We start from the raw sequence: 23,536 nt of genomic DNA, 5'->3' as shown, positions 1-23,536 counted from the left end.
TAAAATCTCTCTGACAAAGAGAACGACATCAATGCAAGCACCTGCTCTTTCAGACTATGTCTAGGGAGAACTTTGCATTTACTTTTCAGTGAGGAAACTACAACTTGAAATGTCTCCAATGAGAAGTCCAGCCTGACAAGCCTCAGCACTGGGGAGATGCCATCCTTCCCTTTGTGTGTGACTCTGTCAGCCAGATTCTTGGGCACCAACTCTCTGGGGAACCTTTGCTGCCCACCAGCTGTCCCTCATCTAGGCTCTCTCGTTGTCTTGTGTAGGAGCACCTCCAGGCTTCCCCCACGAGCAATAAACAAGGATGAGGAGGGACCCTACATCTACCTTCCAGTATCAAGAGACATGGCTGGGGGCACGCACTGCCAACGGCAGGTATTAGGAACCTCAACACAAAGTGACGTAAGAGCGCAAGACAGCGCAACAGTGAGGAGGCAAGACTTGCCATTTGTTTATCTGATTTTATTTCTCGATCCTCCGTGACCAGCAACCATTTAGAGTTGGTTGTATTGGGTTAAATCTCTAAGTGCTGGTGGGATAATGTCTCTTTTTTCCCAAGTTCTTCAGGCTATATTCACTGACGGGCTCTCTATGAAAATCTTGGCTTACAAGTACAGCACGTGGTTATTTCTAATGCCTTCACATACACTGGCTCAAGATACTTCCTGCTCCCTATAGATTATTAGTCACAGGCAATAGATCTGAACAGAGGACTCTGAACCCGTAACCCTAAACAGGAAACTGAGAAAGCATGGGGTGTATGGAGGTCGTGGGGGATGGGGGGACAGGTGAAGTAGAGAGAAATAACTGAACACTAAAGCACAGTGGTTAAGAGTGGTGCTGTTATTGTGTTGATATGTACAAATGCATCACAATGAAGAATAATGATCTGATGAAAACTCGCAATAATGTGCCAGGCTCTGTGCTAAGTAAGCTCTGTGCTCACTGAGTCCTTACAATAATACTTGAGGAAGATATTTTACCCCTATTTTACAGCAGTGGACACTGAGGCTTAGAGAGACTAACTTGCTTAAGTTTAAACAATTAGTGAGTTGCAAAGCTGGGCTCTAAGTCCAGAGAGAACATTCCCAATCAGTGCCTTTTACTACAATTTATCATTAACAACGAAGGGACCTATGCCACACAAACACAAAACCTGAATACCGGGATGTCTTAAACTGGATATGAAAACTGAGTGTAACAATCAATGACAGGTACAAACTCAACTATCTTTAAAGTCTTCTCAAAGTCTCTACAGTTCTGGGGTGCTGCATGTGGTAACTGCTGTGAAAATACTGGAATTGTTAACTAAGAATCCCAGGCTATAAGCAGAAGGCTTGAATTCAAAGTTTTGTAAGAAAATAAATTAATTGCTGTAGGTTATTTCTCTCTGGCACTTGCTTTGACATGCATGAGAGTTGATAAAAAGTATACATTATCAACGTGGAAATTATTGTGTTTCCAAATCGTTGTCATGTTATGTAGTCCATTTTGCTATTAAATATGAAGTTTAATTTTCTCAGTTCTAGATTTTGATTCCCCAGGACTGTGCTTTCATTTTTCCTTGTGTGTTTTCTGCACTATAGTCTGTGTTATTTTCCTTGAACTCTTCAGGGTTCCCCTAAGGAGACATGTCCCTGCTAAAATGTCCCCGCAAATTGCTGCAGCTTGCTGCCATATAGACGCCACATTTGTCTTTTCTCATGTTTCTTTTTTCTTTTCACTTTGTGTTGCTGAAACTGACAGATTCACCAAAAATGACCCTCAACTTCTGTCTCATCTGGTACTGGTTAAGTGGCTGAAGCTCAGAAGTAAGACAGCCTTGTCCTGGTGAAGCTCCCAGAGTAGGGAAAAACATAAGCATGTACAAACTGGCCCTTCAACACAACAGGCAGAGAGGTACGGACACAGTGTAGGAGCCCAAAGCAGGAAAACCTACTTCTGCTCTGAGAGAGTCTACAAAGCTTTTTAATTATAATAGAGAATGTATAGAGAAATGATACTAGAAACCATCTTATGAACCAAGTTTATAAATTTGATTTGGCTACTAACAAAAATCACTTTTAATGATATATCAACATCTTAAGATGTTAATCATGAAAAAGACATAACGCAAAAATCTCTATCTGGTGGTGTGTGTGTGTGTGTGTGTGTGTGTAGACAAGCTAATGCTGAAATTTGTGACAACGTGGATGGACCGTGAGGGCATTATGCTAAGTGAAATAAGTCAGAAAGAGAAAGACAAAGACTCTATGATCTCACTTATATGTGGAATCTAAAAAAGGTGAACTTATAGAAACAGAACAGATTTGTGGTTGCCAGAGGCAGGGAAGGGGTGGGGAGTGGGAGGAATGGGCGAAGGTGGTCAGAAAACACAAACTTCTGGTTATAAGATGAGTAAGTCCTGGGAATGTCATGTACAGCACGGGGACTATAGTTAACAGTATTATACTGTATATTTGAAAGTTGTTAAGAGAGTAGACCTTAACAGTTCTCATCACAAGAAAACAAAATTGTAACTATGAGGGTAATGGATGTTATGGTGGTGATCATTTCACAATATATACAAATATCAAATCATTACGTTGTACACTTTAATGCACTGTTATATGCCAATTATGTCTCCATAAAACCGGGAAAAAAATCTCAATCTGAATTACTTCTCTCTATTCAACAGTCCAGTGGGACGACAGGCATTACAGAAGTCTCAGGTCTAAACAAGAAAGTTTTTCATTGTCTTAAAATTTTGTTTATTTACTTTTTCTTTTGTTAAGTTTATGGATAAACTGAATTTTAAAAGCTCCTTAGAATATAATTTACCATGTAGCCTAGTTTGGTGTAAATTAGTTCTTCTCAGTACTTAAGTGAATTGAACTTGATTCCTTCAAGTGGGCTGTGGGCAATCTGTTTCCACGATATAGTGTAGACCTGGGCAGAGTGGTAAGTGGTGTTTCTGGGGCTAGCATGTTCCGAGCGAAAGGGCTTCTCATAAAGCCTCTATGTTCCATTATGGTAAAACAATCTGTGAAATGCTGACGCTCATCATGCAGTACCATGGGGAGTACCGTGAGGCGGGGGCACTGCTAAGCGCCTGGGCCCTTGGCGTATCCGCCAAAATCGGAATCTTGGTTCTCCATCTACTAGTGCTGCTACCTTTGACCAGTGACTTAGCCTCTCTGTGCTTGTTTCCTCATCTGTAAAGTGGGGATCGAAACTGCTACCTTGTGGGCTGGTGTTGAGGATTAGAAAACAAAGCATATCTAGTACCTGACACACAGTGAGCACTTTTAAAGGGTAGTTGCTATTACAATGGGGACGATGACCAAAGGGACCTCTAGACCGAGACTATCTAACGGTGGGGGCAAAATCTGTCTAGATTCTTCCACACAATGGCAGCTGTGCCCAGGTCAAAGGAAAAGGGAGCCACATGACCTTAAATTAGTTTCTTAGAACATATATTTTCTTCTGATAAGCTGCTTTTGATATGTCAGGCTCAGAAAATATATGAGTATTAAATATTTTTCTAAGCCTAAAGCAAAGTCTTCTATACATTATTCATTATTACACACACACACACACACACACACACACACACACGCTGCATTCCACTGAAACGATAGTGGAGAAAGACACTGGATGGAAGATAAATCATCAACCAATAAACAGTGAAGAACACCCCCACCTTCACCACTATGTACACTCAGCTTATTGAGTGGATTTTCACCCACTTTTACTCACAAAGGAGGCCTGGAACCTAAGGGGCAGTGCCATTTGGGCATTCTTGATGTGTAGCTTTCAAAACAAAGCAAGGCACCAGTTTTCTGAGACTGTGAGTTCCCTTCCTGGTAGGGCTCATAGGTGAGCCCCTGGGTTCTCACAACAGCAGATATAACGCCCCTGTGATCCTGGGCTGTGGGAGGCTCCTTTGTTAGCATTTCATAAAGAGCCATAGCTCCCTCGTGCTCAATTGATAGGCTTCCCAACTAAGGTTATGGGTTGATTTCTTTAGAAGAGTGCCCTGAGCTGTCACACTGTGTGGCCGGGAACAGCCAGCCAGCACTGAGAAAGCCAAAGCACAACGCTGCATGCGCTCAGGGAGGAGATGCATTTCCTCTGCCTTACTGTGAGAAATTAAGAAAAGTTGTGTCATTCCTGCTCTCTTCACTTTTTCTTTGCTTCTCTGAAAGAGCTCCCACTTGGCCAGTTTTTTTGTTGTTGCTGTTGTTGTTTCTTTTCTTTTTTCTTTTTTTAAATCAAAGAAGCAAAAGGTCAGACATAAAGCCGCCAGTTGCTCACCAAGGAGTCATATTAGTACCCAAACACCTAGGCTTCCTATGCCCCAGCTGGACTTCCTGCCCTGCCTTCATTTCCCTATTTTCATCCCCTTCCTGCTTTCCCAGGCTCAGGGTACAGACCTCAGGTCCTCCAGTGCATTCGCCTCTGGGGAGAATCCAGAACAGGCTGGAAGGCAGCAGTGGCCCTCTGCCTCTCCCCTCCCCCCAAAGTCAGACACTTAAGCCTCCACCTTGCAACCTTAAAGGAAACCTATTCTGTAATATAAGCAGCTCTTTTCAGTTATTTAAAAATCTTATCCTCTAGGGAACAGAGAACTACCAATCACAAGTCTTTAAAGTTTCACTGCAGTCTTTCTGAGCAAACATTTTTAGGAACTTGAAGAACTGCTACAGAAAGGGAGACAGTGTAGGAAATTCATTTTCCAATTTATCTTGTTTCCTTTCTTCCTTCTATCCCAAACTGGCTCAATTACCATTCTTAAGAAAGTGAGAATTAAAATCCCCAAAGATTGAAAAAAGTGGCTGAGGATGGAGGGAGGTGCAGGCACAATCCGTGAGGACAACTGAGCCCTGTTTCCCTCTGCAGGGCCCAGGGGAACAGTGGGAATCGGCACCCCAAAGGAGGAGCAGGTCCAGCCTGGTTCCTGACTGGACCACTTCTCAGTGGTTGGAACCACCATGCATCAAAGGCTTGCAAAGTGGGGCTCTCTCCCTGCTGCGTAAGGCAAGTGTAAAGGGCCAGAACCCACGCACTCCTGGGTGGAAGGCACCGGGCCATCTGGTGACTGGCTTCGTCTCTTTCTTCCCTGGGGCTAGAGTGAGGAGCTGACCCAAAGTGTCTATTTTCCTCTGGTGAGGCAGCAGAGTGTGAGGCATTGGGAGTAAATTTATCCTCCTGTGTTTCTGTTTCTCCCTGGTATACGCGTATGCCTCAGTAAAGTGGCAGATGTGCCAGAAGGGTCTTGCTTAACCAACTTAGAGAAATGGCCAAGTCCAGCTCGTCAGAATTCGCTGCATTAGGTACTGGGCCCAAGTCCTGGTGAAGATGAAGTGCCCCTGTGGTTTCCTTCACCACTGTCCTCCACAACGTCTCCCTGTGACACCTTACACGGGGCAGTGGCTGTGAGCTAGAATGGGATTGGGGCTTCAGCGTCCTTTGGCTACATATTTAACACATCAAAATCTTTCATTACAGAATGGAAATTTCTGTGAAGTGGTGTGTGTGGGGAGGAAAAGTTAGGCAAACAGTCTTCTTAAAGTACTCAGAGACATATCTAGGATATAATTAACTTTAATAATAAAAATAATAATCACCTTTTATTGAATGCTTAGTGCATGCTAGACACTCTTATGTGGTATTTATATAAATTGTAGCATTGTATTTTTGGAACAACTGTATGAGAATAGATACTATCACTAAACCATTTTATTCATGTAAAAAGGAGGCACAGTGAGTCAAGAAGCTTAACCAAGGTCACACAAGGGAGCAGGTGGCCGGGCTGGAGTTTGAACCTCAGGCTGTGACTCTGACGACGTGTTCCCCAATGTACCCTCCCCTCCTTTCGACCACGCTCCACTGGAGAGCTCAAGGGGATGCTAACACAAGTGCCTAAAATGAGGCTCTCAAGGTCAAAATGACTGAGATAAAAACAAACCTATCAATTTCCAGGATGATTATGACATTCTGAACAGGCTTCAAATTAAACAGGCAGAACTAACACAATCAGTTTCAGACGGAGGCTTGGCGGAAAGGCAGTGCTGGTTAGCGGGCCCAGGGAGCGCTTCTTATGCTCCACTAGGCAGGGCCTGTGCATGTCTGAAGGATTTGCATGCCCGAATCCGCAAACGCTGCATGAGATTTGTCCCCAAAGGCAACATGCACCTCTGGGCTCAGGTGGGCTAAGCAGGATGGCGGGGGAGGGTTGGGGGGAGCCAGAGCAGAGGCATTTCTGTTCCTGGGACACTTTGCCCCTTTCACAAACCACACTGTCGCCTGTCCTGGGCTCTGGGGGCAGGAGTAGCACCACTCTGCAGGCAGCCCCTCCAGCACTGCCCACCTCTGTCAGAAAGCTGTGTCTCCTGGGCTTTCACTGGGAACAATTGCAGAGCCCTAGTGACTGACAGTGAAGCTCAGACCAGTCTGGCGGTAGCACACACCAGCTGTTTCCATGAGCCTAGGCCAAAGATGGTCACGGCAGTTTAGAATTTCCCTCCTCAGTGAGTTTTAAATGAAAACTTCAAGTTTCTAAATCAAACACTAATTCACTTTTCTACGAATGAGACACACATCCCCTTGCAGTTTAGAACAATGACAGAACAAGGGAAAGCTGACCTCCTATTTGCCTGAGACACACCAGGTGCCTCATGAAAGCAGAACAGACCCCAGAGGCTCCCAGGAGAACTGGGAGTGGGGTGGCGAAAATGTACAGTTGACTCTCTTACTTTGGTTTATTCCAACCTGGCTTTTGTTCCCAGCCCTTCCCCCTCCACTTCCGTCTTATTCATTACGTCCTCGCCTTCCTCCCAACCTTTAGGCTGTGCTTCCCCAGAATCAATCTTTAGATGTCTTCTCTCCTTACACGACATACTTCCTTAGGTTACTGTCATCGTGCTCATGGCTTCACATATATCCTCATCACTCTCCAATCATTCAGCCCAGACTATCTTCTAAGCTTCCTACCCACCTATCCTGCTACCTGCCAGGCATGTGCCCACTTGGAGGTCCCACAGGTATCGTAAACACAGCACCAAAATGACTCCTTTCCCAACCACCGCCCGCCGTTTGCCAGTGCTTCTCCTCCCACATTCCCTATCTTGTTACCAAATCCAGTACAGAGAAGTCACCTCAGGCTCCTCCGTCACCATCCTCTCAGGTCCCGTTAGTACTAAGGGCCTTTGCTTCTACTTCCTAAATCTTTCCAAATTCTACCTCTTCTCCATCCCCAATCCCACTACCTCAGCTCTTGTAAAGGCCTTCTAAACAGTCTCCCCACCTAAAACCTCATTCTCTTCACACATTTCCCCCCAAGTAGTCCCCCTCATTTGTCAATCTAGCCACATTCCTCGCTAGGGCTGATTGGTAGGAACTGGTGTCTCTGACCTGGCTGTTTGTTCACAGGTGGCATATGTTCTGATGGACCAGTGTCACACAGTTGTCTAATAATTCGAGTATCACCCTGATTATTACTTCCTTGCTCAAACCCTTCAATGGCTCCCCAACAACTCAAAACAATCTAGTCTCTTTAGTGTAGCCTATCAGGGCGTCTTGCTCTCAGGCCAGTGCCCAAGCCACAATATCACATGGACTAACCTTTTCTAGTGTCTCTGAAGAAGGTCTTCTTCACTTGGGGTCTATAGGTCCATGCAGGTTCATGGGTAGAAGCAGCAGTAGAGGGTGGGGGGTGGGTAATGTAAACTTGGCTAAGAAAAAGATTACATCTTTATTTTTGCTAACCTCTGTCTATGAGTTAGTCTTTCCTTCAAACCATAGTAGCATTAATAATACCTATATTTTGTCACCTGTAAAATGATGGACATTTTTTGAATCACAGTAAACTATAGATAACAAAATAATAACTTATGCTCATCATACTACAAATTTACAATAATAATTCTGATGGCTATTATATCTCATTATTTAATGTGTTAATAAAGATGCACATATTACATATGACATATTTGTCTTTAAGATATTTTGATAACTATACTTCAATATAATTGGATTTTTTTGGTAATCTCATGTACTTATTTTATGCTATTAAAAACATTATTCTGAGAAGGGGTCCATTGAGAGAGAACCAAAGAGATCTATGGCACAGTAAAGGCTTGGGGTCTATACTCGAATGGCTGCCCGTCCGCCCACTTGGGATACACTTGTCAATTGCTCACTAGGTCTCATGCACTGAGCTAGGCCCTATGCATGTCATGGTGAGAAAACACAGCTCCTTACCTCCAGGTGGGTGACAGGGGAAAGCTGACCATTTAAATAGTGTGTGATAGGTGCAATATTGATACTTGGAGCCATGGGAACCAACAGAAGGGACATCCAACCCAAACCAGGGGCTGGGGAAGGCCTCTTGGAGATGACACTGGAGCCAAGTCTTAAAGGACAGGTAGGGTTTAATCAGGTAAAGAAAGAAGACAACCATGGGGGTGGCCGGTTAGCTCAGGGTTAGAGCGTGGTGCTCTTAACAACAAGGTTGCCGGTTCGATCTCCACATGGGCCACTGTGAGCTGCGCCCTCCACAACTAGATTGAAACAACTACTTGACTTGGAGCTGATGGGTCCTGGAAAAACACACTTAAATAAATAAAAGTTAAAAAAAAACACCTTAAAAAAAACAAAAACAAAAACAAAAAAAACGACAACCATGATGCCACAGGCCGTATTATACTCTTTTGGAAACAACTATGCCTCTGATTATATTTGCTCCAGGAAAGGGAAATAACTTTATGTAGTGATGAAGGACTGCAAATAAATACAACTGACACTGTGTACAAAGTCTCTAGACCTTGGAAAGAAGGAAGAAAGGAAGGAAGACAATCAGCCCAGAAGATTTTTCAGAGTTAAAAAGGCTCATTTTCCTCCAGAAAATAAAAAGTTCTCTTTATGTGGACAACGACAATCCAGCTGTAGAAATCTGAGTGTAGAACCGAATCCTGCTGACCACGGTCTGCTCATTCTCTAGGGGAGGAGAAAGAATGCAAAAGCCATCCACGTGATGTAGTAGAGGGGTTGTTTCTAGACTAACTTTCCTGTGGCTTCCCGACTGGATGGCACAAAAATACATTTTTCAGAGCTATTTTAAATGTTGAATAACTGAGATCTATTGGGTGATCTTTAAAACAAAATGTATGGTTCAAAATGTCTTCACACTGGACAGTCCTGGATAGGTATGAAGTTTCGGAAGGCCTACATTTGGGTTGAAATGGGACAGAATATCCTTGACGGGAATATCTAAGGTAGAGACAGGTCTAGTTTTAGGAAGTGGTTTTCAAGTCTGACTAATTATCAGGGTTGTTTGGGAGGCAGGAGGCAATGACCACTGTCTTTCTACAACTACGTGCCCTTTCGAATTTCCTTATTTTCTCAAGCAGATGGGGACATATGTTGATTCAACTTTCTCCAATATTAAATTACAGCATATTTCCTCTTTTTCCATTACAGAAACAAAAAGTTGCAATAAACCTCCTGTCTCTGTACCTCATTTCACTTAGGAATTGGAATTGCATTATTCTAGTGGAGAGCTGGGAGAAATGATAATCAATTCATCGCAAGATAGTTTTGCATTATTAAACTAAACAATGCCTTGCTTTCCCAAATTCCACAAGTACATTGAATGCTATCTAAAACACAAAACCAAACCATTCCCTGTAGTTGGAAAAGTTTATTCCTCGGACTGAGTGTTAATATTAACCTTGAAACGTCTGCCATCTACTATTCTATCCCCATGTTTCTGCCATAAAAGTTTCAGTAAATGTACAGTCCTGACACACAGTTACCACGAGCAGACCTCTATCTGGGAATGATTACGCTTGCATATGGATTTAACTTAGGACGGGAATAAGTTAGCACCTTCCTTTGACCTCTTTCTGAGCACAACACACAAACGGAATCCAGGAATGATGAGTCTTTTACAGCAGCTGGCTTCCCCAGATGGTAGGATGGGCTTGGACACACGATGGGTCTCTTCAGTCAGCAAGTGTGAATTTTGGAAGCGAGCATCTGCCAGTCTTATTATTAACTGGGAGTTGAGTTGTTTTTATGAACTTCCAGCTTTGAGAACTTAAATGCATTTTTGAAATAAAATCACTTATAATTTAAGTGAAAAATAAAGTACTGTTTTTCTTGTATTTTCACATCATTCAAGAACTGGCAACAGTTGAAAGGCTGGAGAGAGAGTCCTTCTGAGCCCCCCCATTCCCCCACCACCACCACATTCAGCTAGTGAGGGTTTCCTTCTGGATCCCAAATTTCAACGTCTAGCCAATTGCTATGTGAGAAACATGATGCCCACTATGGCCACAGACACACACAGACGGGCGTTTTCACAGTCCTCTCTGGGCACGCCACCACGGATCAACATTCTGAAAACACTCTGTTAAAGAACATACACATTTCTTGCTTTAAGATAATTGTATTGGGAGATTATAGAAATGTGAATGAACACTTAGGCAAGTTTACAAATGTCTCAAAGTTTATGAAGAGATTCTAAACCCAGTAATGTAGCTAAAAGTGTCCTTGCAGATTGTAGATTCCTGGGCCCTAATCCTCAAGTCATAAAAACACACTGATTGGACCACTCAGCAGGGCTCAATTCATTGCACCCAGCAGATGTCACAGTTTAGCACTGACTGAGAAGCTCTAGATTAGCACAGTCGAACAGGAACATAAAGGTATAGATATACAATTTTAGAATTTCTAGTAGCTACATTAAAAAAAGTATAAAGGAATAGATGAAATTAGTTTTAATAATATATTTTACCTAATCCAATATATCTTGAAATATCAATTCAACATGTAATCAATATAAAAATATTAACGAAATATTTTACTTTTGCTTGGTCCTAAGTTTCTGAAATCCATGTGTATTGCACACTTCCGACACATCTCAATTCACACTAGCCACAAATAACCACATATGCAGCTCTATCCTATTTAGGATGGACAGACAGACAGACAACGGATGCTAAATATTTCAATCTTTGCCTTTCTGCACCTGTTTGAATAGAAAACTGTTCTTGGTGTCAGACCTGGACATTCCCACTCTAATGCACTGGAGGCTCACTGAGTCATAAGGTCACAGTAATGTTAGTTCTTTCCCTACGTTTTACTAACATTTTAATATAACTCACATATTCTATAAATATTATTGAGAATATTCTCTGTACAAGGCCCTGGAGGGAAGTATTGATTCTATAAATAAACCCAACAAAAATAGGTGGTAAAATATACTTAAGAAACTATGCAATCATCTTTACTTACTTTCTATGCAACTTTCAAGGACAGAATTACTTTTAACTAGAAGTAGAACTCTGTCTGAACTCTACAAAGCCCCGAGGTCTACAGATTCTAACCAATTCTAGCCTTTCATCTGCAGTACATATTTCTGCCCCTCTACCTACTTCCTCGCAGTACTGAAGTGATTACCTTAGGTAAATGTTCCTTTATGGTCTCGTTGTCTCTCTTCACGACCTCCATCATTTCTTGGCTCCCAAGGTAGGCAGCATTAACTATATTAAAAAAAAAAAAAAAAAGTCAAGCACTTAGAATATACAGAACAAACACAATTATCTGATTAGTTGTAGTACATTCCTGGTCCCCCCTTTTCTTTCAGCAGGTGCTATCTGATGTGAGATATCAGCGAGGCCAAGCCAGGCATGTGAGTCAGGCAACATGTGTTGTTTCTGGAAATGAGACCATGTCCTACAAAAGAACCTCCGTTCAGCCTCACCTGGCTTCTCAACAGCAACGTTGAGCAGTGTGACAGCCTCATGTCAGATACCAAAGCAGATGACGTGTGTAATTATACCCGATCAGTGTGTTTTTATGATTTAAGGATTAGAAGCAAAGTTTTATACATAAATCCTGTATACCAGAGAAACTTCACACAATTACTAATGTGAAACTATCCTGGCAATTTTTTAAAAAGGACACAACTAAAAAAATATGTTTATTTTAAAACAAGTTTAAAGGATCTCTAAGAGTTTTTAATGAGGGTTGTTAGTTCATTACACTGACTGCAAATTGAGCAAAGTGACCCTCACTTTCAAGATGTCAAATTACCTGGGAAAGAGAAGAAAGCCAGAGGGAACACGAATTTATGTGGCTTTATTGTGCTGGTATAAAAACTTTCATTTCATCTTTGTGCCCTGAATTCAATTTTATTGGTATTACACATTGTTGTTACTTTGCTTTCTTTTTTTGTCATCATCTGCCTGGTATATTTGTCCTTTGCTTTAGTTTCAATCTTTTGTCATTTTGTTTTAAGTATGTTTCTGGAAAGCATAAGTGGATTTCTTCAAAAATACAATTTGAAAATCTCTCTTAAATAAAAGGACCTAACATATTCACATATAAGGACAAAAAGGTATTTGGTTTGACTCGAGTCATCGTGTTTTGTATATGCTTTGCTTCTTGTTATTTCTGACTCTTCCTTCACCACCTTCAGTATGAATGATGAGTTTTCCTTCCCTACTTTAAAAAGGTTCTTTTCAATAATAGTTTCAAAGCATAAATTTCATTTTCATTGGAGTGGTTGGCCGTACCTAAAATGTAAAACTTACATTTTTTTTCTATTGCTATCTGGAACTAATCAGTATCTATCATCTCTCCACCCAAACAAGCCCTTAGCATACCTGCACTTTCCCCATGCCTTTCTCCCACTGTGAGTCCTCTTTGGCACTATAAGTAATACACTCTTATTCCAAAGGCAGCTGTCTCTGTGTCTGTCACTTTACTATACCTGATTAAAACAAATTCTGGACACATTTTAAAACAGAGAGGCAGAGCGGATGTGCTGGGAAGGATAGTGCAGTGGATTTTGGCAGGGCACAGTAGTGCAGAGGACAGAGCTGTAGGAAGGTGGTGTGGGGGGCGGGGGCTGGGAAGGAAGCTCCCGAGGTCTGCAGAGGGTTCCTCCTGAGTTCCCGCTAAGTACTGACCGACAGACACTAACATGTGCGAAACTGCCAGAAGCTGAGGAAAGAACCATCTGAAAGGACTTAAGAGGGAACAATCCCCAAACTGGGAAGAGTTACTGTTCTACCAGCCTAGTAGAAAATCTCATAATTAATGATATGTCAACTGTAGAAATCAGAGAGGCTTTTGCCTTGGTGGTGGGGTAAAAATTAGCTCTACACTAAGTGCTGTTCTGGTACCAACTAACAGAGCTTGAAAGCAAGACTAGAAAGGACCAAACTACTTCCCATAACATAACTGCGTCCCATAACAAAGCTCAAGAATATCTACATGAATACAAAAATATCCAGAATCCAACAAGGTAAAATGAACAATGTAAGGCACTGAATAAAAAGTTATCAAGCATGCAAGATAGGAAAATACAACCCAAAATGAAAAAAGTTAATCAAAACTGACCCAGAAATGACAAAGAAAATAAAATTGGTAAACATTCAAGAAATGGTGCTGGGAGAACTGGAAAAGAATGAGTTGGACCACTACCTCACACCATATACAAGAATGAATTCAATGGATTATACTACAAAATGTAACAGCCAAATCTATAAAACTCTTAGAAGGAAACATAAGAGTAAACCTTTGTGACCTTGGATCAGACAATGGTTTCTTAGATACGACACCAAAAGCACAACTGACAAAAAAAAAATAAACTGGACTTCATAAAAATTAATACCTTTTGTGCCTTAAAGAGCACCATCAAGAAAGTAAAAAGATAACCCACAGCATGGGAGAAAATCGTATATCTAATAAGGATCTAGTATCCAGAATACATAAAGAACTCTTACAACTCAACAAAAAAAGGGCAAACAACTTGATTAAAAATGAACAAAGGATTTGAATAGGCATTCTCTAAAGAAGATATATATACAAATGGGCAAGTGGAAAGATGCATAACATCATCAATCATCAGAGAAATGCAGTCAAAACCACAATGAGATACTATATCACACTTACTAGGATGGTTATAAAAAAAACACCACACAAACAAAAACCAGTGTTGACAGGATGTAGAGAAACTGTAACCCTCATACATGGCTAGTGGCATTGTAAATTGGGATAGTCACTTTGGAAAACAGTTTGGCAATTCCTCAAAAGTTACATAGTTACCATACATCCAGTAATTCCACTTGTAGGCATAAACCCAAGATAACTGAAAATAAAGGTCCATGCAAAACTGTACCTGAATGTTTACAGCAGCATTGTTCATAATAGCCCCAAAGTAGAAACAATTTGAATGTCCATCAACTGATAAATGGAAAACCAAAATGTGAAATAGCCATATGACGGAACGTTGCTGAGCAATAAAAAGTAATTTAGTACTGACACACACTACAACATGAACCAATCCTGAAAACATGATGCTATGTGAAAGAAGCAAGTCACAAAAGCCCACCTACTTACTGCATGATTCCATTTATGTGCAATGTCCATATAGGCAAGTCCACAGGGTATGTATGGGGTTTCTTTTTGAGGTGATGAAAGCATTCTAAAGTCAGATAGTTGTGATGGTTGCATTACTATGAGAATATACTAAAAACCACTGAATTGTGTGCTTTAAAAATAAGTTTTATGACATTTTAATTGTATCATAATTAACCCTTTTTAAAAATTAAAAACATCTTGAAAGTTTTATAACTATTCCATATATTCAAGTAAGAAATATTGAGCATGTTAAGTAGAATTACAGAAGATATAAAAAACACCCATATCAAATTTCTAGAGATGAAAAATATATTGGATGGGGTTAATAGCAGAGTAGACCTCATAGAAGAAAAATTAGTGAATTGAAAACACAGCAATAGAAACCATCCAAAAGGAAACATAGGGATAAAGAAATTAGAGGAAAAAAATGAGAGAACAGAATATCAGTGAACTGTGAGTGAACTTCAAAGTGGTCTCATATACCATGTAATTGGAGTCGCTGAAGGAGGAAAGCACAGAAAAAAATGTGAAGGAAGAATGGCTGAAAAACTTCCAAAATTCCTAAAAACCATAACCTACAGATCCAAGAAGCTCAAAAAGCACCAGAGCACAAGAAACATGAAGAAAATTATACCAAGGCATACAATAATCAAATTGCTTAAAATTCGCGGTAAAGACAAAATCTTAAAAGCAGGCAGAGAAAAAAGATACATACAGAGGAACCAAGATTAAAAATGACAGATTTCTTCTTGAAATAATATAACTAGAAGACAGTGGAGTAATACCTCCAAAGTAATGAAAGGAAAAAAGTAACTGTCAACCTAGAATTCTATAGCCAGTGAAGACAGCTTTCAAAAATTAAGACAAATTTTTTTTTTAGACATACAAGAGCTGAAAGAATTAGCTCTAGGTGGAACTGTACTACAAGAAATGTTAGGGGAACTACTTCAAGCAAAAATATGATACCAGCTAGAAATTGAGTCTACACAAAGAAATACAAGGCATCATAAATAGGAACAATGTGGGTAAATTTAAAATATATTTTCTCTGTTATTTATATTTCGTTATAAGAAAATTGATTACTTAAAGCAAAAACAGTAACAACATACCAAAGAAGTAAAATGTATGACAGCACTATCAAGGTGACTTCATCAGTCTACTGTACCAAACATTTAAGGAAGAAATAATATTGATTCTACATAAACTCTTCAAGAAATGACTACTATCTATCTGTCTGTCTGTCTGTCTATCTATCTATCTATGGCTGTTTGATTTTTGACAAAGGTAGCATTTCAGAGCAGTGGAAAACAGGGGGTCTGTGGTAGGCAGAATTCTAAGATGACACCAATATTCCTTGCCTTTCTATAATCCCCTCCCTTTTGAGTGTGGGTGGAATCTGTGAATGTGATGACATACTAGGTCCATGACGAGGTTCTATCACACAGTGGAAATGACTTCAAAGCAGATGATCCCGGTGGCCCTAATCTAATCACACGAGCCCTTCAGAATCTGAGTTTTCTCTGGCTGGTGGCAGAAGAGGAAGTCTGAATCACAGCACTAAAAGGATGAAATGTACCACCACTGGTTTGAACACAGCGCTTACGTGGAAAAGACCTGAGAGTAACCTCTAGGAGCTGACAGCGACCCGAGTTGATAGCCAGCAAGAAAACTGGGACCTCGGGTACAAAGCCACACGAACTGGATTCTGCCAACAATCCCAATGAGCTCAGAAGTGGGGTTTTGGACACGCACAGGTATAAGGGAAGCTTCCGAGATCCAAGCAATGGGGATTCTTGAGCTGGGTGGGAGTTCAGTGGGAGTTTACTTTAAAACATTTATGTTTGAAGCACTTTTCTGTAGTGTCGTGTTTAATTGGAAAAAGTTAAAAAATTAAAATAACTTATAAGGAATCACATTTCTAAAAGTAAGTTTTTCATCAGGAAATGTATCTTTATTCCTACTCTTTTTTTGCCTGATAATTTCTCATGTAAGTGTACTTTTTTTTGTTGTTGCTTAAAAAAAGAAAGTAGAATACCAGGTTGCCTTTCCAGTAATTGCCTCAAGGAAGCCATTTTTTTCATTCCTCAGAAATGCTCATAACACAACACAGTGGTCAGAAATAATAATACCAAATAGAAGTGTAATTTCCTAAGGGAAAAACACATTTCTTTTGGCAACGACTGTCAGGAGCGTTCCTGGAAACCCAGCAGAATTCAGAGTTTCAAGCACCACAGGGAAGGAAATATGTAGTAGCAGGAGTAATGGAAACAAAAACATGAAGGAAAGAGAATGATTTAGAAGAATGTTGTTTACTTTTGCTTCATTGCAAGTTTAAATACAGGTGCTAAGAAAAGATTCACTGAGGAGTCTGTCTATTTTATTTACTACCATTGTCTGCAATCTGCTTACAGGACTTCAACTCATGGTAGAGTGGCTGACGGTTTAAAATGGCTGAGTGAGGGCTAAAGTCAGAGAGCAGTAGGAGAGTCACGTCACACGTCAAAGGGTATCACTGGACTCCCCAAGTACACAGAAGCTACAACAGAAAGCTGTCTTTTGCTCAGCTCCACTGCCTATCTTGATGTCATTTTGTCCATCCGAAAAAAATCCCAACTCATCTATAAGTTCAATTTTGTTTATTTTCCCTTACTTATTTAGGTAAAACTGATCTCTCCTTTGTTCGTACCACTCGTGCCCTCCATCTGTTTTCATGATAGCCTTTCACGTCATCGATTACAAGTCTCCACATTTGGCTCCCTTACTATGCTGGAAGCAACATAAGGGCAGGAGCTGCATTTCATTTAGCATCATCTCCAGTGCTCATGTGAGTGCTTCATTCATGGCAGGTGTCAGTAAAGATTGTTAAATGAAACAAGTGGGAAGGGACTGAGGGAGGAGGGAGATGAGCTGGTGTGTTTTGGGGGTGAGGGGTCTGGAGAAAAAGGCTGTGGCCTTCTGTGAAATGAGCAGGGGCTGCCATCGCCATGGACACCAGAACTGGAGGCTGATGCACGCACACTGACATTGGTAAGCCCCGCTGGCAGGGACTGGAATAAGACTGAGACAAGTCATTGCCAGCAAGAGGGAGCATCTAAGAGTTCCTGATGCGACTAGCCCTAAACTAGGCCACATAATACACTGGTGACAGCAGAAAGAGAAAAAGCAGTGAGAAGTGAAAACCACAATTAATGATAAAAGAGGAGATTTTAGGGAGATGTAGGAATAGCTTTCCGAAGTAGAACTTGGGGGTGGAAAGCCAAGTTTCTGCTGTGTTGGTGGTCTGTAGATTCCCTGGTAGGATGCTCCGATGCGTTTGGCTTTGCCATTACATTGGGGACATATTGCTGTTGGTGCCAAAGCAAAAGGGATTACTGGAGATGGGCATAGTTTACTTAAGTGAATTTTAAAGGTAGGAAATCTGCCAGAGGTGGGTGTGTACACTGCAGTGTTAAAATGCGATTGTTATTCTGACCACGCATTACTTCTAGCGACTTTGATTTTCTTTAAAATGTCTGACAGTTTCTATACGTCCCAAGCATATACTGTGATGTTTACAAAGAAAAATCAATCTCTTAAAAATGCTCATTACAAGATTTCTTCGATTAGAAAAAGGGTTTGGTATATTCACCTCCATGATGGGAGGGTGGCCGGGGAGAATAGCCATTAGTAAGCGCACAAATAGATGTGAAATAGCAAAAAGTTTTATTTTAAATTCTCTTTAAAATAAAAGGGGAACCAATACTCATCATGGGAACTGAGATAGGCTCTCCTGTGGTGGGTGCATCTCGACATGCTCTGAAGGGCCTGCCATAAATACACTGCACACCCTGCTCTGAGGTGGTCTTGCCAGGGCTTGTGAAGCCCAGAGGTGCTCTGGAGGGATGTGGCTGTGGGGGATTTTAGTTATGGTGGGGAAAAGATGGAGTTAAGTGGCTAGGTTACTGGCTAACTAGTACGGATGGAGTTACCTGGCTAGGTATTTGGTGGGTGGGGTATGCTGGGGTTAAGTCCATGAAGATGAGTTCCAGGGCTGTGATGGAGTGGGGATGGATTAGATACTAGGTACCTACCCCCTCAAACCCTTATTTTCTCTTCGAGAGACATGGGACAGTCAGGGCATAGGACGTCTCCATATCCCTTACAGCTAGGGACGTTGCACAGTGCTGGCTACTAAGCTATAGGAAGAAGTTCCTGGGGGAGGAGTCCTCTTTCTAAATAAGACAAAGCCTCGTCAAGAATAAGTCCTCTGCTTTCCCCCGCTTTCCCTTCGTTCTAAATGTCAGACATGAGGCTTAGAGGGGCAGAGGTCACCATGTGATCACGAGAAGATGAGCATGAAGATAAAGATCTGTGCGCAAAGGACCAAAGAGTGGAAATCTAAAGAGCCCACATCCCTGATGGCACCACGACGACACTATTTACCCCTAGACTGTCTCCCTGTAGATTTCCTGGTGCAGGAGGAGAAGAGAGCCCCATCTGTTTAGGCCACTGTAACAATAGTTTTGTTATCTCCAGCCAAACTCAATCCTAACTGATTAAAGCAAGTAAAGATGGGGTCTTTGAACTTTCTGGTGCTTTTGATAATAGCACAGGGGTTGATGCCGTCCTTAAGCTATCAGATTCTGGTGCCTGAGTGGGGGATGATGGTGGCATCATGCCCTATATACACATACTAGGACTTCCCTGAGAGGAGGCAGAGGTAGGAGCTGACTGACAAAGAGCCTTTCCAGGGACAGCCCCTCCTAGCATGTCTTCTGACTGGTCACAAGGCTGGCAAGACGTGGCTGAATGTAGGGGAGTTAGGGAGGTGCAAGCGAAGCAGGGCTGCATGGTAGCAAAATTCTTGGGGTTGAGGACTGACTGTGAAACTGAATAGTCATGGAGACACGAGTATCCCGCACTCCAGCAGAGCTCTATGCAGACAGAGCTGCTCCAGCACAGTGAGGCTGGGCAATCGGAGAAGCACACACCAAGGGAGTTTGCCAGAAGGTGAAGCAGGACTAGGCATGCTCAGAAGCCCACCCAGATGAAGTCTTCTTACATGGGGGGAGTTCTTTGTCAGTTCTTATTTTTTTTCCAGATTATTTCCCACCTTTTCCTAATGTTGCCAAATGTGGCTTTTAACAATGTGAAAACCAGACCTAAAAAAGTAATTCTCCCACTCTAAAATTTCTGCAGAACTTAGAGAAATGTTTATTATTCATTTAATGTACATATATTATGTGTTTCTCCATAAGCCAATAATTTGGTTATTATAACCATCCACTTAGTCTGCAAACAGAGTATCTTATATATGTGACAATGAGTTCACCAAAGTGAAAAACACAACTCTAGATGTATGATTTTTTTTTTAAATACAATTTTTTAGAGCGGTGGATAATTTTAATACATATGTAATTTTCTTTAAAAAAATAGTAAAACCTTAATCAAGTCATTTAATTCTAAAAGAGATGATATTCTAGTGCCATATCTAATCACCTTTTGTCCTAAATATTAATATTGACCACACACGCAAACAAACAAACAAGAAAACCATTTCCTTCATTGCTGAATTTTAGGCTAAACTTCCACGAATCATCAAAATTGCAGTTGGCTTTTATAAATATATTTTCCTAAACTACACACATAAATGAGAGAATAGGTAACGTAGGAGTCTGGTTTTGTCTTACTCAAAAAATTATTCTGGGATTGAGTTAAACATAACATATTCTGAGCAAAAATTAGTGATTCTTTAGTGAAGCTTATGTGTCAACTCACTGAATAGTTAAGTTCCTTTCATATGACTGTACATGTTTTAAAAAGTTATTTCCATATTGATTATGGAAAGGAAAGATAATGAAAGTTTCTTTTACAAGAATGTATGCTACAAAGTAACGTAACCTACCAGGAATGCCCTTTGTCTCTGCACTATGTTTTTCTAGTTAGGTAACTGAAAGGAATTAAAACATCAATTTGGCCTAACTAACCAAAAGACCCTAGAATATTTTTTAAAGTTAATTATCTTGACCTGTGATACTGCTAAGCTGAAATATATTTGCTTTTGGCTTTGATCAGAAAATCCAATTTAGCTGTCTCAGTGAAAAGTCTATTTCTCATTAAATAGAAGAACATCTATTCTAAAGAAAATATGTAGTAGCAAACATTCCAGAATTAAAGAAAAAAAATCCATGTATTTTCTTTAAAAAGAACATTTAAAACCATCCAGTTATATAAATTGAGTGGATGAACACTGTGGTAAAGCTTGTAAAGGACGCTGATCGAATGAGGGCTACTCTTCTTTGAATGCTGGATGAGAAATGATGTTTCACTCCTCAGTCTGGTGAAGAGGCCAGTGCACAGAATCTCAGCCTACAGGAAGGGGCATGCCATCTTTGCCAAAAGGGCAACAGCACTTGAGATACTTGAATATTTTTGTTCCTTGAATTTTTCAGGCCTTACTACAACAACAACAAAATATGTGTATAAACTAAAGGATACAGAAAATCAGTTTCAATCTAGATAGGGCAGGATTTATTATCCACTACTTGGACTGGCAAACTTCCTCCATTTGTTTCCGTAAGATTTCTACTGAAGTACAGACGTTACATAATGTGCAAACATCGCAAGGCCTCCTGAAAGTCAAGCTGGCATGTGAAAGGTCATTGTCTGGATGACAGTCAAGCCACAGAGAAGCAGGTCTGCGGTGGGAATGTCTGGATGGCACAGATGTGACCACTGAGAATCTTGGACCTGTTCTCCCTTGTCCTTGACAACCCCTCTCTTTGTATAAACCTGAAAATCATGCCACCAGTTCAACTGGCTGGTTTGACTACTGATTACGCTCACCACTCATGGGATATACACTAGGGAGGAGTCCACAAATCACCTGCCAGGGCCAGTGTCATATAGGTACCGTTCTCTCTCAGCTGGGACCTTCTTCTGTTTGTAGGAAGCAAGGCAATAGGCATCACTTAAGGGATGCCAGGGAAGCCTGGGCAAAGGCAGCTTCTGTGGTAGTCGCTGCAAGAGGAGGCCAGGGTGACGCAGGAGGCAGGTGGGAAGAGGCTACGACTGAGATGCGTGGTGAAGGATCATCCTAGGGTCACTACTAGGGGACTGAACCAAGAACCCTAAGAAGAAAGAAGACAAGTAACTCTTGCCTGCTTTTCCTTTAACCACGGTTATACAGGCTGAATGGGTAATGGGAAAACAGGGACCACTGAAGTATGTGTTACTTGGCTGAGCTCAGAAGGTCGATCTAGAAGGAAGAGAAGAGAAAATCAGAGAAGGAAGGGATGTCAGAAATAGGAGGGCTATGCTCCCCAAGTTTGTCTGCAATTGGTTGCTTGGAACAGAGATGAAACAATATGGCTGAGTGTTCGGTTTGGTTTTCAGGGTCGATTTTGCACATAACCTGTTTCCCCGAAAATAAGACCTAGCCGGACAATCAGCTCTAATGCGTCTTCTGGAACAAAAATTAATATAAGACCGGGTATTGTATTATATTATATTATATTATATTATATTATATTATATTATATTATATTAAAGACCCAGTCTTATATTATAGTCAAATAAGACCGGATCTTATACTAATTTTTGCTCCAAAAGACACATTAGAGCTGACTGTCCGGCTAGGTCTTATTTTTGGGGAAACACGGTGTGTACAGAGACATAAATTTCTGTACTTCAGTATCTTCACCTGTAAAGTGGGGACAGTAACAATAACTAAACCTCATTATTTCTGAGAAATACAGGTGAAATCTTAAAACAGCTGCTGCTGCAACTGTTGTTATTCATTGAAGAGTAATTATAAATAAAATACTAGCTAGACAATTTGTGTATATTATCATATTTAATCCTAGAATAATCTTTTAAAGGGTGGGATATTATAATCTCCATCTTATAGCTTAAGAAAGTAGGATTTTACTATGTAAATCATTTATAAATGCAGTATAAATTAGAATTAACTAAAAAGATAGACTACATTTAAAAACAATGTTAAAAAAAAGTAAAGTAGCAAAAACACTCCCTGGCACATTCAGAAAATAGAATCAGCAGAGCACCAAGTGTTAGATCACCATGACTATTATTTATTACTTTTATAATTTACCCCCTCTGAAAACATTTAAGGAGGAAAAAAACAGCATGCTCTACGGGAATATGGGGTCTGGTTTCCTTGGGCTGGTTTTTGCAAAGTTTTCACACTGGACTAACAAGACACACACTGGATTCCTCTAAGGACTCCATATGTACTATGTACAAAGAATTCTTTCTCACTGTTCTGCAGTTGGAGTGGAGAATCAGCAGGATAATTTTAAAATTAAAGCTTGAAAAGCCTTCTACCTGTCATACAGAATTCCCCTCACTCTAGTCTCATTTTATTTTTAGTTGTAAACTTTTGGAAGAAAAAAACCTCAACAAATAATTCTTTGCTTGATATTAATCCACTATCTGAGATTATCCTCTGAACACTTTCTGATACAAGAATAAACCCATATATTTTGTAATGTGCTTACCAAGGCAGAACGGTTCCAACAGATTCAGGAGTGGAAAGTCACTCTGCACGTTCATCTTCTGAAGGACCACGCTGAGCAACCAGGACTTGATTTTCTCTGGACATGGTTTAAGCAGTAAGTAGCTGGAAACATAGAGAATGTACCGCAGCCAGCACAGTAACGGAGTGGCGATCCTGCCATTGGGTGACTCGGACATTCGCTCGATTGTTGGAAACAGCAGAAAGGAGCGAATTATCTACAAGAAAAAGCATATTGTGATGAGAAGTTTTCTAAGGGATAACCTACTGCTTTCTTGTTTCTTCTATATAGTACTGACAAATGACTGGGTTTCGGAATATGACTAAAGATCTGTGCAGGCTGAGAACCACCACCCACTACCTCCCACAACCAACCTGGGGAGGCTATAAGGATGGCCCTTGAATTGTTGGGGTTAATTTTCAAGGTGAGGAGGAAATCAGATTCCTAGATAATTTCTTGATTGTGAGAGCAATTCATAATCCCTTTGAAGGACTGATGAAAGTAGAAATCAATGTACCAGTTTAGTAATTATAACAACTTGATTCACTAATGATACAGAATAAAGTAGAGCTACACAAATACTCTAGTTCTAGTCA

At 40.7% G+C, this 23,536-nt stretch overlaps 1 protein-coding gene across 4 annotated transcripts in view; it reads right to left on the bottom strand.

The window, feature by feature from the left end:
- Positions 1-23,536, bottom strand: part of LDAH (lipid droplet associated hydrolase) — an 88,452-nt gene that overhangs the window by 4,836 nt on the left and 60,080 nt on the right. For all 4 annotated transcript variants that reach the window (XM_074331739.2, XM_074331738.2, XM_019756685.3 and 1 more), the window contains 2 exons: positions 22,923-23,157; positions 11,455-11,537 (listed from right to left, as the gene is read on the bottom strand). In XM_074331739.2, the coding sequence (XP_074187840.1) occupies positions 11,455-11,537; positions 22,923-23,157 (318 nt within the window). The remainder of the gene's footprint in view (positions 1-11,454; positions 11,538-22,922; positions 23,158-23,536) is intronic.

The sequence above is a fragment of the Rhinolophus sinicus genome, chromosome 2 (assembly GCF_057876585.1).
Source record: "Rhinolophus sinicus isolate RSI-liver-muscle chromosome 2, RSI-T2T, whole genome shotgun sequence".
NCBI lineage: Eukaryota > Metazoa > Chordata > Mammalia > Chiroptera > Rhinolophidae > Rhinolophus > Rhinolophus sinicus.
This window is presented reverse-complemented; position numbering and strand designations above follow the sequence as displayed.